The following is a 17,091-nucleotide window of genomic DNA, read 5'->3' as shown; positions in this document are numbered from 1 at the left end:
TAACTGAGCTAAAGTGGATGATTTCTTTTTAGTTAATAATAGTCAATATTGAAGAAGTTCAATAGAATAAGTTACATTTTGAGATTTTATATTTCTGCATTAAATTGTTACTGTAACCAGAATGTCACAGAGAGGTAAATTAGAAGTATGAGCTGCTGTGTATCTTCCTAGTTTCTTGTGTTTCTAAGCATTTTCCTTTTCCTCATGTCTTTTGTGGCTTCCTGCCTGTCTGTGTGAGTTCCTTTTTGTCCATCTTTCAGTGACTTTCTGATATATTTTGAGAGCTGTTTCCTTGCTATTTTCTTGACTTCCTGCCTTTGTTCTCTTCCCGCCCTGCTTATTGTCAGATTTCGTTCACCTGCACCTTATATTCTCCATATTGTGTATTTAGTCTGAATCCTTTCCCACAGTTTTCCCTCCCTCTTTTCCTGCATTTTGCCTTTTGGATTTTTTGAAATTTGAACCACTTGGATTAAACTTTCGCTACTTTCTGCAAGTTGGCGTTAAACTTTTCTTTGCGCTAAATAAAAATAAAAAAAAAGATAATATAAAAATAAAAATGAAATCAAACAGAATAAGTGCGCTTAATGAATTACTGATGGAAAAATTGTCTCAGGTTTTTCTTTACCAGAAATCTAACTGCGGTGTATTACAGTCTGCGCGCTCCCTGCTAATACTGCACTGCCAAAGAATTAATGATGATGTGATTGGATTTGCCTGCATTGAGGACTTGCTTGCTGTGTTCATTAGGAAAACTCAAGGGAACGAAAGAAATTGAACTAAACTAATTTTCAGTCATGCACACAGCTGCGGGAACGTGTTAGATGGTGGGGTTACTTCCACAGGATGTGGAAGGTGCGCTCTCAACATAAATATAAAAAAGATTTACATAAACATTTAAGTGTAAATCTACAATGCATGTTTTCATCTGTGATTATGGTCCTTAAAATAAGTATAGAACAATCTAATTAAAAACACAATGTTTGTCCATGAAAGGATGTCTTGCTAATTAAAAAAAACGTTGTACCCCGTTTTCCTGCTGTGCGTTCCCAGATAGCAAGGAAACATTGAAACAATATTGAGTCAATATCAGGCGATGTCATTGAATCAACGTTGAGGTGTGACGTTGACCTAACGTCATTCTTGCACCCTTTTTTAATGTTGAAACGTCAGGTTTTGATGTTGAATCAATGTTGAAACCTGACATTGATTCGACGTTATATTTTCTAATACTGTTGACAATGAAACAATGTCAGATTCTGATATTGAAACACTGTTGAGCTATGGTGTTGATTTTCCACCTCTTTCGCACAGTTGCTTTTTATTAAAACAACAATTAAATCATGACTGGAAATCTACATTTCTTTATAGGTATTTTTATAGGTATTTATAGGTATTTTAACCAATACTAAACTACTGCATGTTTCCATCAATACTTAAACCACCTAAACACATAATTGTACTTGTTTTTGTACTGTACTTATTTCTCAAATTGGACACCCATTATTTATATTTATTTTTATATATATATATATATATATATATATATATATATATATATATATATATATATATATATATATATATATATATATATATATATATCTATCTATCTATCTATCTATCTATCTATCTATCTATCTATCTCACAATGTATCATGTCAATATTAATATCCTAAAATAACAAAGCATTGCATGTGATGTAACACAGAAAAAAAAACTAAACAAAAAAAAGGTCAATAGTTTTGTTTGCTAAATACTTTATTAAAAGACAGTTTCCTATTTACATTTATATGTTTCACAGAAGTTTGTAATTTTTTACTCTGGGATGGGGATGCATGATGTGCGTCCTGCACCACCCAAACGATCTGGGGCGTATCGGAGCCATTTCTGCACTGCTTGTGCAAAGACAAACTCGGACATAGAGTTTGCCCCTAACTGCTGCGTCAGGCCATCTAGGACAAAAATACACACACACACGCACAAAAGTGAATTAGAGCACATGAATAAGCTCTTGTTAACTGTCTTCAGCGGGGAGAAAGTATGTAAACTCCTAGGCTGATAAACCTGAAAGTCACCAGGCGTAAATCTGCCACATTTGATTCCCAAAGAGCTATGAGCGGAAAAAGTGATAAGTCTTAGCATGGTGTGCCGTGTATCCTTTAAAACAAAATAAACATTGGGTCCTCGGGCTGTAAAAACTACAACCCGAGGACTAAACAAGCCAAAGACCAAAGACTCCATCTCCAGATTAACCGGACATGAAAGTCTTGTTATTAAGAAAGACAAAGTAATATAGCAAAAACCGGACATAGGAAATGTGAAACACACCCAGCAGATCAATTGATCCCTTTATTGTTCACTTTAGGCTCATAAAACTACAATAAACAGTAAAACTTACCAAATATGCATCTGCACAGCGCTGTATCTTTAAATGCCCTTTTTTGCTTTGTGTGGTCCTTGGTTTTTTTCCCTGCCCAGTTTAGTACCGAGGCCAGCTCGTTTGTAATGGCATAAGCCATTACATGGCGGACTCGCACCTCCAGTGTGGTCCCTCCAATCAAGGCAAAGCGTCTCACCTATAGACACATTTTAAGAGATGGAATTAGCGTGTCTCATGTCCTAAATGTGCATGCAAGTGCTTGTGTGTATAATCAATATTTAAATCACATCTGACAGCTATTACACTTTATAGTTACAAAGTGTACATAACCTTTATATACTTACCATTGCCTTATTTGCTTCTTGTGATTGAAGAGCTGCCTCTGCATTGTTTAGCTCCTCAATGTTGTGCAAGGGCAAATCCAGAGGCAGTACCCCAGCATCTACCGATTCATTGCAGCAGGGATGGCGGATGGCTCTGACCTCCTCACGGAGTTCGTTAACTGCTCTGGTCAGGTCTGACAGCACCGTTAACATCTTTTGTGAGGTCGCATCTGTTTCAAAGAACAATTCTAGAAAGATTAATGGCTTAAGCAGTGAGAGGGGAAAAACTAATAGATCCATAAGTGATGGTGTAACATTCTGCATTCAAGTATAAGTTGTTCTAACTGCTAAAAGTGTTTGCTAGTTTTTGCATGTCACATATATTTGATATTTCTATATGTAGCTGCCATCACCAGTGTGTGAATTGTGTGTGAATGGGTGGATGACTGAATGTGTAAAGCGCTTTGGGGTACTTAGGGACTAGTTAAAGCGCTGTACAAATATAGGCCATTTACAATTTATACCATGTAAAATGTGAAATTCCAAGATTTTCGAACTTGCCTTGTAATAGTGGCCTCACAAAAAAAAAAAAAAAAAAAAAAAATCACAACAAGATGACATTCAGGAGTATAAACTGGTGTTTTGAAGATAAGAGCACAATGACATTGTGATTCAGCTTTAAAAGCATACCATCTATAAAGAAGTCCTCGACATCTGACTCTGCATGCTGGGGAGATCGCAAAGCTGTGTCGTTTTGTGTGTTTTGCCGGAGTGGCGAAAGGTGCCGGAAGCTGGGCGGGGCATTATGATGCCTGCTGTCAGTGGGCTGGGGGGGAAAACTGCGGTCACAGTCATTATCCTTGTCGGGTGATACATAGGTCTCACATACTTCTGAAATCTGCTCATAGCGACTGGTAAATACTTGACTGTCTATACCTGGGTGACAACAGTGGGACACACCAGACTCTTCCGCAACCTGCGGTCGCTTAACTTTAACTTGTGCATTGCCGTTTTGGTTATGTTTTTCAGCAACCATCTCTTTAAAGTGCCTGAGTATATCTGACTCTGCTGCCTCAACCATTTTCCGTAATTTGCGCCTCCTTGACCAGCGTGATGTCATTGTCAGTGTATATCAGATTAAACAAATAGTGCTATATTTGGAAATAGCCAAATAAGCAAATTGTTTAACACTAGGAATTTATTTAAGGACGTGAGTTTCTTACTTATTGATGGAAGTTACCAAATCAGATCTGAAAAAAAGAGGAAAAATAGGGCACAATGTCAATAAAGAGGGAAAACTAGATACAAAGACGGCTTATAGAAGCTGAACCGAGTCCTGTGTGTGAAGGGACAGTAACTGCGTGTGTATATGTAAGCATTTAAACACTGAAAATAATAAAATTAACAGTATTTTGTCTAAGTTTGCCATTGTAGGAATTCATGGCACCGAGACAAAAACGTGGCGTACAGTGTGACATCAAACTAGGCGCACACCTTTGCTGCGTTTTCTCCGTTTTCCTCGTCCACACGTAAATGCTGAAACGGAGTTTTCGAAAAATATCCACCCCAGCAGGCGTCTTTAAAAATCTCAGTTTTCAGTTAACGAAAACGCAGTTTACGTGTGGACAAAAGGTGCAAACGCAAGTTAGGTGAGCGTGCAACTAAAGTTTGAATTGAGTGCGAATTGAAGCGGGTGCTCTCCAATCATTAAAAGTAACAAAGTCATTGAACACATTTATACAGTTACCTTTACGTTTATCAATCATATATCACAGATTTACAATTTTTTGTAGTAGTATGCTAAAAAGCAACTACAGAGCGAAAGTCTGGGTCAAGCGCCGAGGCGACGGCAAGAACAAAGGAACCCTCGAAGCGTTAAAGCTAGCTTTGTAAGGGAATATCACGGAAAAGTATGAAACGAAATGTTTTCTTTGTTGATAGACTTTGTTCGCAGTGCACTTTATTTGTTGCCGGATTGTAAGATGAAAGTAGACACAATTTCGGGCTCAAACATTTTGTCCGAAACTTTACATTAACGAGTTTTTTACTGTTATTCAAATGCAACCGTCAAAATAACGAATAGAAAAAAATTCATTCATTCTTACCTTATACTAATCGTGGTGCAGGCCAGTGCAGTGCATGAACTGATGCCCCTTCTCCGGTCAATTCCGCTGAAAGTAAATCTAATGTCCCGCTCTACTGTACAAGACAATGGTTACCTGGAGGGATGTACCACTGAGAGGGGTGCTGCGGAATAGTCCAAGTGATCGCTGCTCCCGGTCAACTATACATAAATTGCACGTCGACACGATTTTTTAAAGCTGGTGAACTAGACCAAAGTCATTGATAACAAAAGAACAAAATTTTTTTACTTTCTCCGGTACTTTATACCCGCTCAGTTGCAATGCAATTTAACGCTCAACTACAAATCGATGGCTTTTTGATGGTGACCGGCGCCGAATGATGGTAAACTATAAATAGACGTTTTCTCGATGTTGTTGTTGTCACCTGGTCGACTACAAAAAGATCAAATATCAATGACAAAAAAACAAAGGTAAATCAACATCATTACAACGTCCCTATAGTAAGACCGTCGGTTTACCACGGTATTTCAATGTTGTTACAACATTGGCATTTCAACCATAACGACGGATCGGATGAAAAATCAACATCAATTCAATGTCGTCTTGCTATCTGGGTTGCCTTTACCATCCACCAGGGGGTGCTGTAGTTCTCTCAGCAACCCTACTTCCCAAAGCCTTGCCCACATTACAACATGACTCTGATAAACCAGAAACATGTATTCTTTCTTTGTTTTTAAATTTTTGCTACATTTAAAACAACTCATTCAATTTCAGTTTCCTTGAAATATGTTGGCTATTGAGAACAAATGAACTAATGACAGCTATTACAATTTTTCTGAATTGCTAAAACACTAGACTCCATTCTCTAAAACAAATTCTTAGTGGCCAAAACCTATTTTTCGTATCAAACACTTTTGGCCAAATCTTAAACACTGATTTCTTTCTTTATCATAGAAGCTTTTTCTTTATCATGTAGAAAAACCGTTAACTATGTAACTTCTTTACACTGACAGCAAGGGGAGTTTCACTGGTCTGGCTCCACTTAAAGTCAAAGTGGACCGCAATGTTAAATGACTTTGACACCCCTGGATTAGCACATGGATAGGACCAGTAGGAATGTAACTGAGTACCTTTAGCAGTTTACTTAAGTACGGGTTTAATATACTTGCACTTTAAGTATTTCAGTGTAATGATACTTTTATAAATTTGGAGGTAAATATTTGTTCTTTAAGCTGCATGTCCAAAGACATGCAGCTTGTGGGGATAGGTTAATTGATTAATCCAAATTGTCACTAGGTGTGAATGTGCAAGTGAATGTGAGTGTGAATGGTTGTCTGTCCCTATGTGTTAGCCCTGCGACAGACTGGCGACCTGTCCAGGGTGTACCCCGCCTTTCGCCCTATGACAGCTGGGATAGGCTCCAGCGCCCCCCGCGACCCTGAAAAGGATAAGCGGAAGCGAATGGATGGATGGATGGATATTTGTTCTTTAATATTCCAGTCCATTTATTTCGAATCTTTATTTACTTATTATTTTCCAGATGATCTACATTAAAATCAGCAGACGCTGCAACATTAAAGAAACATATATATGTCAAAAGATCATTAGTCGCAATCTAAAATATATAATGTATATGATCCTGAAAAAAGCCATTTTACGATCAATATAATCTCTAGATATAATTTAGGTTCTTTGAATGTATTTTTTGATTATACAGATTGTGGACTGTTGAGCTATTTGGATGGGATTTTAACTTTTACTCACTGATTTATTTAAACTCTTGTGCAGCATCAGCATCCAATAGAACACAGAGATGCACATGACAATCACGCCCAGTGTTTTAAAGCCATTTTCTACACCGATTTTTTTTTGTGAGTAATTATTTTGATTTGCTGTGCTGCAAGGAGAAAAATGAAAAAACTGATATTAAATATCAATCAGCAAACTTAAATTTGTTCTCATTTTGCTGTTACAGAAGGATGTGGAAATATTGAAGAGTATAGCTACTGCTCAGCCTGCTCCTAAGTTTGGTAACACATTTATTATTCAAGCAAACTCTTCGGTTAATCTGCAGCTCAACACAAATGCCACAGCCAGCAGTGCCGTGTCTCAGGTCAATGACCGGCTTCCACAAACCACAGCTGGGGGCTCCTCTACTCTTTCGAAATCACTAAGGATTATATAACGAGAGTATCCCATTAAATACTGCTGCTTCTGCTGTTGAGCTGCAAAACCAACAGAAACCTGCAGAGATGTCCGCATGTGAGTTTGAATCTCTGGAGAAATCTCTGGAGTCCCATCTGCCAGAGGCCGAGTTGGTGGAGGTGAAACGCATCTTATTTGGGAAGGAGACAAAGTGAGTTGTTGTACTTATACTGCATTTCTTTTAAATTTACTAAAGGAAGTATTGGGCTTTCCCGTTTCTCTTTATGTTTCCTTCTTTGTTGTTCTGGTTCCTGGTAAATTATTATTCTGCTCAGTGGACTTTGATCAAGCTGAAGGATAACTTACAGCCAGCACAGAGACAGGTTTGATAAATGTATAGACTAAAAAACCCTACATACAGTTAGGTCCATAAATATTTGGACAGAGACAACTTTTTTCTAATTTTGGTTCGGTAAATTACCCACAATGAATTTTAAATGAAACAACTCGGACTTTCAGCTTTAATTCACTGGGTTGAATAAAACAATTGCATAAAAATGTGAGGAAGTAAAGCATTTTTTAACACAAGCCCTTCATTTCAGGGGCTCAAAAGTAACTGGACAAATTCAATAACTGAAAATAAAATGCTCATTTCTAATACTTGGTTGAAAACCTCTTGATGGCAATGATGGCCTTAATTTACGCTTTTTTTAGTACACTTTAGATCAGGGGTGTCCAACTCCAATCCTCGAGAGCTACTGTCCTGCAGCTTTTAGACGCATCCTTGTTCTGACACATCTGAATCAAACGAATGACTTGTTATCAGGCCTTTCCCAAACTTGATGGCATGCTGAAGAGTAATCCAACCATTTGATTCAGCTGTGTTGGAGTAGGGATGCATCTAAAAGCTGCAGGACAGCAGTGTTGTTCACTTGGTTGGCTGTTGTGAAGGGGTTTCTCATCACCATGAAAATGAATCTGCGATCATCCACTGCTGTTGTCTTCCATGGGTGTGCGGTGTTTTTGCATTGATGAGTTTAATGGTGCTTTCTTTCTTTCTCAGGATGGACCAAACTGTAGATTCTGCCTCTCCTAATACTGTAGCAATTTCTTGGATGTTTTCTTTTCCTGTTTTCACAGCTTAAGGTTGGCTTGTTTCATTTGCATGGAGAGCTACTTTGTCCACGTTGTCTGTTCACAGCAAAATCTTCCAAATGCAAGCACCACACCTCAAATCAACTCCTGGCCTTTTATCTGCTTTATTGATAATGATGTAGCCTTTGAGTCAAAAAAGGGTGGCACATGTTAAGGAGCTGAAACTCCTAAACCCTTCATTCAATTTATATCTGGCTACCCTAAAAATGAAAGCAGCGAGTCTACACATTATGCCCATGTCCATTATATAACTATAAAAGTAAGATTTTTCAGTAAAAGGTTAAAAAACAAAACTTGTGTCACTGTCCAAATATATATGGACTTAACTATATGTGCAGTTTCTGTGTCCAAGCAGGCCATGCAACTCTACAGTGTAAGTATGCTTATCTCTTCATCTTCTCCGCATTTGAAGACTTTATTGTTCATTTACAACATTAAATACTAAAAAACTAAACATGCGCATCAATAACTCCGAGTCTTCTTTTTCAGATCATCAAAAAAGTATCATGTCATTTACATAAAAAGTACCTGATTTTTACTAGTCTCCCTGTCACTGCCACTGAGAAAAACCTAAAATGAGTCCAGACAGTTCAGTTTGTGATCTTGTCAGGCCAGACAAGTACTCCCACTTGCTCTCAGTCCTCTCAAGCCTCTATACCATGAATGCCTACTTGCTCAAGTGCCTGAAAAGATGGTTGCCCACATCTCTGCAGGGGACTTCAGGAGCTCTGTCATTGTGATCAAGGAGTTCTTGAAAAGCTGCCGCCAGCTAACGTACCCTTTCTTTCTCTGATAATAATGTATTTATTCATTTATTTTGTTTCAAAGATTTATTTAATTTCTTTCTCAAAGCAAAGACCTGAAACACAAAAAGAACAATGCTTTATTTTCTGAACACTGTCTTACAGGAAGCTGGACCTCTCAGCCTGTGCTGTGGAAGCTGCTTCTGAGCGAGACTTTGAGCTTAAAGGATATAAGTTTGATGCGGCACAGGAACAACTCAGGCCACCCAGAAACATCCGAGTGGGACTCATTCAGCACCACATTGTTCTGCCCACTGATGCCCCCGTCCTGGATCAGGTTACTAGTTACACACTACAGTACTAACCAGAAGACCACATGTACCAAACCTGTTGAGGTACATTAGCAGAGAGATACAGACAGGAAGCTGTAAGGTGACTGAATGACTTTCTGTAAAACTCTTCATGTACATTGTTCAAGAGAAGTATTCAACATGTATCTGCTTAAATAATTTACCTGACGAAAAGCATCAATACCATGAATAATATTGCTCCATTTCATTGGTAGAAGTGACTGGTGTTAATATTTTATCACTGCTCTCCCTTCACAGATCAGTGCCATGCACAGCCGAATTGGTGAAATGGTTGAGGTAGCAGCCATGTGTGGTGTAAACATTGTCTGCTTTCAGGAGACCTGGAGTGAGTGTCCATGTGCAAGAATTCTAAACCTATCCAACAAACATACAGAATAGGTACCAACAGAGACTGGGGTTTTTGTTTCTTTCGTTATCAGCCATGCCCTTTGCGTTCTGCACCCGTGAGAAAGAACCATGGACAGAGTTCGCAGAGTCTGCTGAAGAAGGAAACACCACACGCTTCTGCCAAGAGGTGAGATTGTAGAGCTTTGCTGCAGCGTGGTTAATACGTTGGGGACTGCAAACCTAACAGTTCTGCAATTCTACAATTAGCTGGCCAAAAAGTACAACATGGTCATAGTTTCACCGATTCTGGAGAGAGAGGAGTTACACGGCACCCTGTGGAACACGGCGGTGGTCATCTCCAACTCTGGAAACGTGCTGGGAAAGAGCAGGAAGAACCACATTCCCAGGATCGGGGACTTTAATGAGGTGAGTGATCTAAACGATCCACTGTGGCTGTGCAGGAACTGAAAAACTGCTGTTGTCATTGTCTCGTGTTTTCTACTCAGTCTACATATTACATGGAGGGCAACACTGGCCACACAGTGTTCCAGACACAGTTTGGGAAGATTGCTGTGAATATTTGCTACGGCCGTCATCATCCACTCAATTGGTTCATGTACAGCATGAATGGAGCTGAGATCATCTTCAACCCCTCGGCTACAGTTGGAGCTCTGAGGTAAGGGAGCCCCCCCCTCCCCATGTCCATGGTGTCCAGTATTGTTTTGCTGGCACATGGTACCAGTGGTAAGCTAAGAAAATGCAAAAATAATAGTGGAACAGTAAGCTTTCTATGGTGCAGACAGCCCTTGTGATCCAGGTATTGTGGTAACTGATAATGTGCTTTAGTCATCCATATTCCTACGTTCAGAAAAAGGTTAGATTAATACTCAGATTGCCATACCTAGACCCTGAATTCAGGTTGAAGCAATGTTATCATTGACATGCCGCTACCATTATTACATAGTATATCTAAATAATGCGATGATAATATTGTTTCTTCTCTGCAGTGAACCCATGTGGTCTATAGAGGCCAGAAATGCAGCAATCGCTAACCACTGTTTTACGTGTGCCATTAACCGTGTTGGGACAGTAAGTTTGCAGGAATCATTCCAACATATTTGTGATGAATGACAAAATATGAAATCATGCCAAAAATAATCTTTTCTACAGGAACATTTCAAAAGTGAATTCACATCTGGTGATGGGAAAAAAGGTAAAGGTTTTATTTTCTTAAGTCCCAGGATGTATGCACGTATCTCTTCATATGGTGTTATCAAAAAATGACTGTATGGTGAAGCGGATGAAGCTAATTCTGCCTGAGGGAGTTAATTATTTAAGGTGTCCTTAATGAACAGAAGAGAAAATGATTTGGTGTTCTTGCATGGAGCTAAATCAGGGTCAAAAATTTTATTGATTTGAAAAAGTGTTTTTTTTTGTGTGCAGTTTTTGGACTTGAATAAAAATAATTTTTTATGAAGAAAAAAATCATGTTTTAATTTTTTAAATATCAAAACTTCAAATCACTTTTTCAAATAACTACATTTTGACTCTGATTTAGCTCAATTTTCTTGGCTTTTTCAGCTCACCACGACTTCGGACATTTTTATGGGTCCAGTTACGTGGCAGCTCCCGACGGCAGTCGCACGCCAGGCCTCTCTAGGACCCGGGATGGGCTGCTCGTGGTAGAAATGGATCTCAACCTGAATAGACAAATAAGTGACAAGTGGAGTTTCAAGGTAAATTTAACAAATTGTAACCTTTTAAAATGTTAGAAATTTTGATTAGAAATAAAGTTTCATTTAAAATCTCTGATCGTATTATTCCAAAAACAAAGATGAGACGAACAATATTTCCCTCAGAAATCCTTGAATGTAATGAATGAGTGGCACAAAAAGATTATAAGTATGCAGAATTCAAACATGTCTGTATGTCCGCTGCTACCACACCTATATGTGCATCCTCCAATTCTCCAGGTAAATTATGCACAATGACTGGATGGTTGTATATTCACTTCAGCTATTTTTTGCAACCTTGACTGACTTCTTCAGTGTCTTTTTCTTTGCAGATGACTGGACGGTATGCTGAGTACGCAGAACAACTTGCCAAAGCTGTTCAGCATGACTTCAAACCCAAAATAGTAAAAGAGTAGAACATATTCTACAAATAGTGCACATTTATTATAGCCTATTGCAGCAGGAAACATGCTTAGTTCAGATTTAATTTGACACAAAGATCACGTCTGTCAGACTGACTGATTTCTATCATTTAATGTGATAAAAAACATTCAAGTCAAACCTTTGTCCTGTTCTCATTTGAACTGTTAAACTGAAACATTGCTGAATTAAAGATCACCTATGAACCTGGTGTTTCAAATCACCTTTTAAATCATTGGCTGTAACAGACATTTTCCTACAGGCCACACTGGCTTTTGAATTGGCGTTGTAGCCCGCAGCTCTCCTGTGGCAGACAGCTAACAAGGGGAAAAGCACCAGCAGGGTTGAAATGCAGCGGTACTAGAAGTATTAGAAGTACTTTTTAATGGTTTAGAAAAAGTGGTTCCCTGTTTCAAACAACTGATTCTTATCATTTCATTCAGAATGAACACATAAATCTTCTTAAGGAAGTTATCTGGGTGAGAAGTAGGCCTGAGATGGAAAATCACAGTAGACATAATTTATGGGGTTTATGGGTTGTGCACATTTTCACTTCCATATTTTTGCCATTGTACTCTACTGGAACCACCAGTAGTATTTAATGGCTTAAAACAATACTTTTTTTTTTATCTAATACTGGGTCTCAATTCAGTTCGTCCTCTGAAAGAAATTGTTTGTTTCAATCCTCCTACTGACATCATACAAAGCAAAAGAGAAGTGACTGGAAATGGAGTGTTTAGACCAGTCTAGTTCAACTAGACATGCTAACATCCTTATTTGAATACAATAAACATTCCTTTGAGATTTTGGTTCACATCGATTCAGTAGCCTCAGTTGTTGTGAATCTCCAGTTCCACCACATCAAACAGGTGCTGTACTAGATTTAGGTCTGGTGATTGTGGAAATGATCGGAATAAAGCAAACTGATGCTCAAGAAACCTGCTTGAGATGATCTGAGCTTTGTGAGCTGGCGTGTTATCTTGTTGGAAGCAGCTATCTGAAGATGGGTACACTGTGGTCACAGATGCCTGACTGTACTCATTTTTCTGTTTAGGTGCGGAGACGACGCTGGAGTGCAGGCAACAGCAAATCTTTTTAATTCCCTTTTAAACAGTGTCCCAACTACACAGCACTTGATGTTGTTTATATAAGATTTGACCTATAACATGAGGTTTAAGGTATGAGTTCACTATTAAACCTATATAAAGCAGACGAAAACAACAAGGCTGTTCAAATGTTTTAATCACAACATATAATAAAAGCGCTATCTATACTGAATAAAAAAATAAAACTTGTGGTTTTCATCCAGAAGCACAACCAGACAGGACCCACTTTTCCTTGATTCGGAAAAGCAATATAATTTAAATAACATAATCGTGTCTGGTATGAAAGTGTAGTGCAAAAACATGTAAGTTAAAAATAAAACTCCGTGACAATGAGGAAATGACCTCGTCTTCATTTACAAACCAAAATGACTTATCCTAGTCCTAACGCATCCATGTATCCAGCACATTCCCCAAAGGCACAGGACACATGCGGAGCTGCTTTTCCAGTGAAGCAATTGAATCCGGTGAAGTCACGTTTCATCACGTCCGAGCTGAGTGTCCATGAGTTCCATACATCTATGGAGTATTGCATTGAACTTGCTTCATCATTTGAGTCACAATTTAGAGCATTAATTACCTGATACTCTCGTGACTTGCTTCCTGTATTTCCCTGTTTACAGAATCGTCTGATTAAAATGCGGTGAGTCGGGAGGATTTTTAAAAGGCAGGTAGAGGCGAGGCTGGAGGGGGGGCGGATGAGCAGCTTCACATTAACACTGAGCAGAACAAAGAAATGAACACTCCAAGTATTATCAACATCGGCCCTGAATTATGTGCACACAATTTCCTGGTAAATTCTACTCTTGCTCATGTTTCCCGCAGTTCTGCCACAGTTGTGCAAGTCTGTACACTCAGTGTGAGATTCCAGTACAACTGCAGTCATTAAAAACGTCCACATTGACAATAAGATGAATCTGAAATATCTGTTCATCACAAAAACAGAAATAAAAGGATCCATCCTGGATTCCTAATTCTTCCCAGGGTGAATCATTCAAAGGTTAAGTAGTGTTGGCATATACAGTACATGTATATATGTGAGCAGGCTTTTTGGCACCGGAGGAAAAAAGCCTGCAAAAGGGGGATCTGTGACAGCAGACAGGAGGAGGTGTCATTAGACTGGGGATCTGCAGCATTTTGATATTCCTATAATGACAAAAATCCAAATCCATCAACTCTCTTTAAACACGAACAGGATATCCTCGTCTGTCCCATAGCTGCGTCGAGCTTCCTCAAAGTTATTGACGCTGGTGCAGCACACCCCTAAAAATACACACACACAGATCTGTCAGCTCCAAGTTAAATAAATAAAAACACATTTATAAATAAGCTGCTCAAAAAGTGCACTCTGGGTCTGCCTCCCACTGTTAGCTCTATAGATGGCAATGTTCATGGACTGCTATAAAACTCGCTGGTGCCCATACAGTAAATACCACCAGCCATGGTGTTTATACATAATGTCTCAACACCTGCTGGATTACCATGAAATTTGATCCACACCCTCGTGGCTCCCTCTGGATTCATTAGAATTACTTCGGATTAGTGCTGGGTCTGAATATATTATGTTGTCTATGCTGAAGCAATACGAGAGTGGACCTTAAGTAAGTGTTCACCTTTCTCATGCACGACTCCATTCATATGAAACAACAAATAAGCCTCTGATCAACAGAGGCTTGCTTATGGAAAAAAACAATGACTTGTGAAACATGAACCATTTCTAACTCCAGAAACTGCACAAATGCACCACTGAACGTCAAGCCAGGCAGCATAAACTTGTGCTACCAGCTTGAATTGACTCTGTCACTACTAAGGAGGAGAAAGAAAAGAGAGCACAGCTGCCCCGCAAATAAAGTCCGCCGTTTAGAGGTTTATCTGTTTTAAACATAGCTTTTTTTCTGCATTTCTGTCATTCACAATGTGAGGGGTTCAGCTCATGCGGTGACATGGAACCAAGCAAGGTTTGTTAATGTTAATGGAAACATTGACGTTCACGAATCACACGATGACTGAAAACAGCTGCAACAAAAAGTGGCATTACACCAAACCCGAAAGCAGAGCAGCTGCTGTTTAAGGGTCGACTCTATCGCTGTGTGCCAAAATTTAAGCTTTCTTAGTCTAAGCCTAACAGTAGGTTTTATTTAAATTGTATCATATATATTTTATTTCTGAGGATTCCTTAAAAAGAACAGCTCACAGAACTCAAATTAAGAGAATTTTGCTTTAGTGCTATTCATCCATCCATCTATTTTCTTCTGCTTTCAAATTGGTCTCTTGACCATCTGCAACAGGGCAAAGTATACAGTAAACAGGTGGGGACCTTCTTGCTGTGAGGCAACAGCAGGATGATGGCCATCCTGATAATTCCAGTGTGACATGAAGACTTTTGGAGATACCGGCCTTTGAGATTTTTTTCTTTTTAAGTGAATGGAATCAGGCAGCAGTTACTTGTGGTGCTCAAAACACCAGTGAGCACATTTTGTGCACCCAGTATGGATTTGTGTGGAATATTAAACTCTAGTTCAATCTAGCAGATCACCTGCAAACCTTGAGCCATCCACTTCTCTGGCAGCTTTTCTACAATAACTTCCACACAACGAGCAGTGTCATGACAGGTAAGGCTAAGAAGGAGGATTCACATTTACTAAGACGGTCTCTTACATACCACAGATTAATTTTACTTACAGTTATGGTAGAAGTAGAAATACAAGTATACTCACGGTCAGAATACGCTGGGTTATTGTAGAAGATGGAGCCAGTGGTTCTGTTGAAGCCACACACAACCACAAAGTGACCCTGATAGTCCGGCTTCCTGCAGAAACACTTCTGACCCACGGGCATGAAGCAGCAGTATTTGACAGGCTGGGAGCACAGTTCACATGTCAACACCACAGCATTGACCAGCACTATGGCAACGTGGCCCTGCTCCAGATGAGACTGGATTTCCTGAACTGACACAGAACTGTGAGAAGGCACACACAACTGAGGTCATATATTTATTTTAAGGTACTGAAAAAAGTAGGCGGGTAAATTAACATCAACAGGAAGCTCACCATTTCTTCACCACCACACCTTTGCTCTCCGCTTTAAGGAAGAGCTCATTCACTCTGTTTTCTTCAGTATCAAAATGCTTCTTGTAAAAGGACTGTAAACAACAACAAAACATCATCAAGACACAATCATAGGTAACTATCAAAATGTTCAAAACTGGTTAGAATTACACTGTTAGTTTGGACTACGTACCTGGTTTTTAAAGCCCTTATCTACACCCAGAGTCTGTGTACAAAAGCAGTGTTTGATTCCTAGATGGCACATGAGGTAGGCCAGGTCGATAGTCCACACACTTTCTGTCAGCTTCAGATCCCAGCACGCCCTCTGAAACTCATCATCGCTGACAGGGTGGAGGTACCTACACATTCAGACAACCAGAGTGTGAATCCCTCACACAATGCCAAGGCACCTTTGATTTGCAATTCAGAAAAGAGCCTGCTGACAGGCAGTACAGTAAGCACTGCAGTCTGTATGGCAGCTACAGTACATAGTGTAACAAAAACATGACTTCTGAAGGTAAAAACCTTGATGTGCTCTTACTTGAGGACCATCCTGGAGCAGGCTAAGCCACAGTCCCAGTGGTACAGCTGCCGGATAACAGGAACATCCAGCAGGACATCATCTGAGTAAACCGAGGAGTTACTTTCACATTTCAACAAAACAAATACTAGCGCTGTCACAAGACTGCTTCACTGTTTCACTCACCTGTCATTCTGCTGGTTTCTTTCTCCCACAGACCGCCCGGTAACTAACTCAGTACCAGCTGGTCAGTCTTGTTTGCAGCACTGAGGGCGAGGCTGGGTGCCCTCATCGATGCTAACTAGTTAAAAAAAACTAGCTCCCCGACTACAAGCGTCCAGGCTAGTACTATTTATCGCTCTGTTGCTGATAAAACGCGAACAGCTCTGTGACTCACGCCGCTGCGAGGCGCACACACATAGCTAAAAAGAAAAACAGTAACAAAAACTCATTTTCAGGACGGTTTTTCGTGCCGATGCCTCGAAACGAGACGCTCCTCTGCTCTATTCCGTGTTTACTCGCGTACTGAGACGCTTCTTGTGTTTGCTTGCGTTATGCTGCCACCATGTGGTGTGGAGGAGACTTTAACGCTTCTTATGAGAACTGTATCCACGCGCTTTTACTACTACATATTTGAACCATAGATTTGAACTATTAGTAGGCAAACTTTACTAAAGTATTTCAGGACTAATCCTACTATTCACTAACATTTTAAACGGACGATGTTTTTTTTTTAT

The 17,091-nt window shown here is 39.5% G+C and overlaps 3 protein-coding genes across 3 annotated transcripts; 1 reads left to right on the top strand and 2 right to left on the bottom strand.

Moving 5' to 3' along the window:
* Nucleotides 1–1,818: 1,818 nt before the first annotated feature.
* Nucleotides 1,819–3,826, bottom strand: LOC146620793 (uncharacterized). The gene is made up of 4 exons (XM_085367664.1): nucleotides 3,397–3,826; nucleotides 2,728–2,936; nucleotides 2,402–2,579; nucleotides 1,819–1,955 (listed from the first exon to the last, which is right to left on the bottom strand). Exons 1-4 carry the CDS (start codon nucleotides 3,824–3,826, stop codon nucleotides 1,819–1,821), a joined length of 954 nt encoding a protein of 317 aa, XP_085223790.1.
* Nucleotides 3,827–6,993: 3,167 nt separating this feature from the next.
* On the top strand, nucleotides 6,994–11,797 carry upb1 (ureidopropionase, beta). Its single transcript, XM_085367873.1, has 10 exons — nucleotides 6,994–7,146; nucleotides 8,999–9,170; nucleotides 9,442–9,529; nucleotides 9,624–9,718; nucleotides 9,799–9,957; nucleotides 10,038–10,207; nucleotides 10,539–10,620; nucleotides 10,702–10,744; nucleotides 11,113–11,267; nucleotides 11,597–11,797. The coding sequence occupies exons 1-10, from the start codon at nucleotides 7,043–7,045 to the stop codon at nucleotides 11,678–11,680; spliced, it is 1,152 nt and encodes a 383-aa protein (XP_085223999.1). The 5' UTR covers nucleotides 6,994–7,042; the 3' UTR covers nucleotides 11,681–11,797.
* Nucleotides 11,798–12,916: 1,119 nt separating this feature from the next.
* Nucleotides 12,917–16,861, bottom strand: gucd1 (guanylyl cyclase domain containing 1). Its single transcript, XM_085367872.1, has 6 exons — nucleotides 16,541–16,861; nucleotides 16,376–16,457; nucleotides 16,028–16,193; nucleotides 15,838–15,929; nucleotides 15,505–15,746; nucleotides 12,917–14,050 (listed from the first exon to the last, which is right to left on the bottom strand). Exons 1-6 carry the CDS (start codon nucleotides 16,545–16,547, stop codon nucleotides 13,959–13,961), a joined length of 681 nt encoding a protein of 226 aa, XP_085223998.1. The 5' UTR covers nucleotides 16,548–16,861; the 3' UTR covers nucleotides 12,917–13,958.
* Nucleotides 16,862–17,091: the final 230 nt, after the last annotated feature.

This window comes from Diplotaxodon limnothrissa, linkage group LG12 (assembly GCF_057381915.1).
Source record: "Diplotaxodon limnothrissa isolate DT_005_m linkage group LG12, D_limnothrissa_male_GT1.1, whole genome shotgun sequence".
Lineage (NCBI taxonomy): Eukaryota > Metazoa > Chordata > Actinopteri > Cichliformes > Cichlidae > Diplotaxodon > Diplotaxodon limnothrissa.
This window is presented reverse-complemented; position numbering and strand designations above follow the sequence as displayed.

Coding starts and splice junctions, on each gene's coding strand:
- LOC146620793 (XM_085367664.1), bottom strand. CDS start 3,826: ATGACATCACGCTGGTCAAGGAGGCGCAAATTACGGAAAATGGTTGAG. Junction 2,937..3,396: donor CGAGGACTTCTTTATAGATG/GTATGCTTTTAA, acceptor TCTTTGAAACAG/ATGCGACCTCACAAAAGATG. Junction 2,580..2,727: donor AAGAAGCAAATAAGGCAATG/GTAAGTATATAA, acceptor ATGTGTCTATAG/GTGAGACGCTTTGCCTTGAT.
- upb1 (XM_085367873.1), top strand. CDS start 7,043: ATGTCCGCATGTGAGTTTGAATCTCTGGAGAAATCTCTGGAGTCCCAT. Junction 10,621..10,701: donor CCATTAACCGTGTTGGGACA/GTAAGTTTGCAG, acceptor TCTTTTCTACAG/GAACATTTCAAAAGTGAATT. Junction 11,268..11,596: donor GTGACAAGTGGAGTTTCAAG/GTAAATTTAACA, acceptor TTTTCTTTGCAG/ATGACTGGACGGTATGCTGA.
- gucd1 (XM_085367872.1), bottom strand. Junction 16,194..16,375: donor TGCTCCAGGATGGTCCTCAA/GTAAGAGCACAT, acceptor CTGAATGTGTAG/GTACCTCCACCCTGTCAGCG. Junction 14,051..15,504: donor TAACCCAGCGTATTCTGACC/GTGAGTATACTT, acceptor GTGTATTTTTAG/GGGTGTGCTGCACCAGCGTC.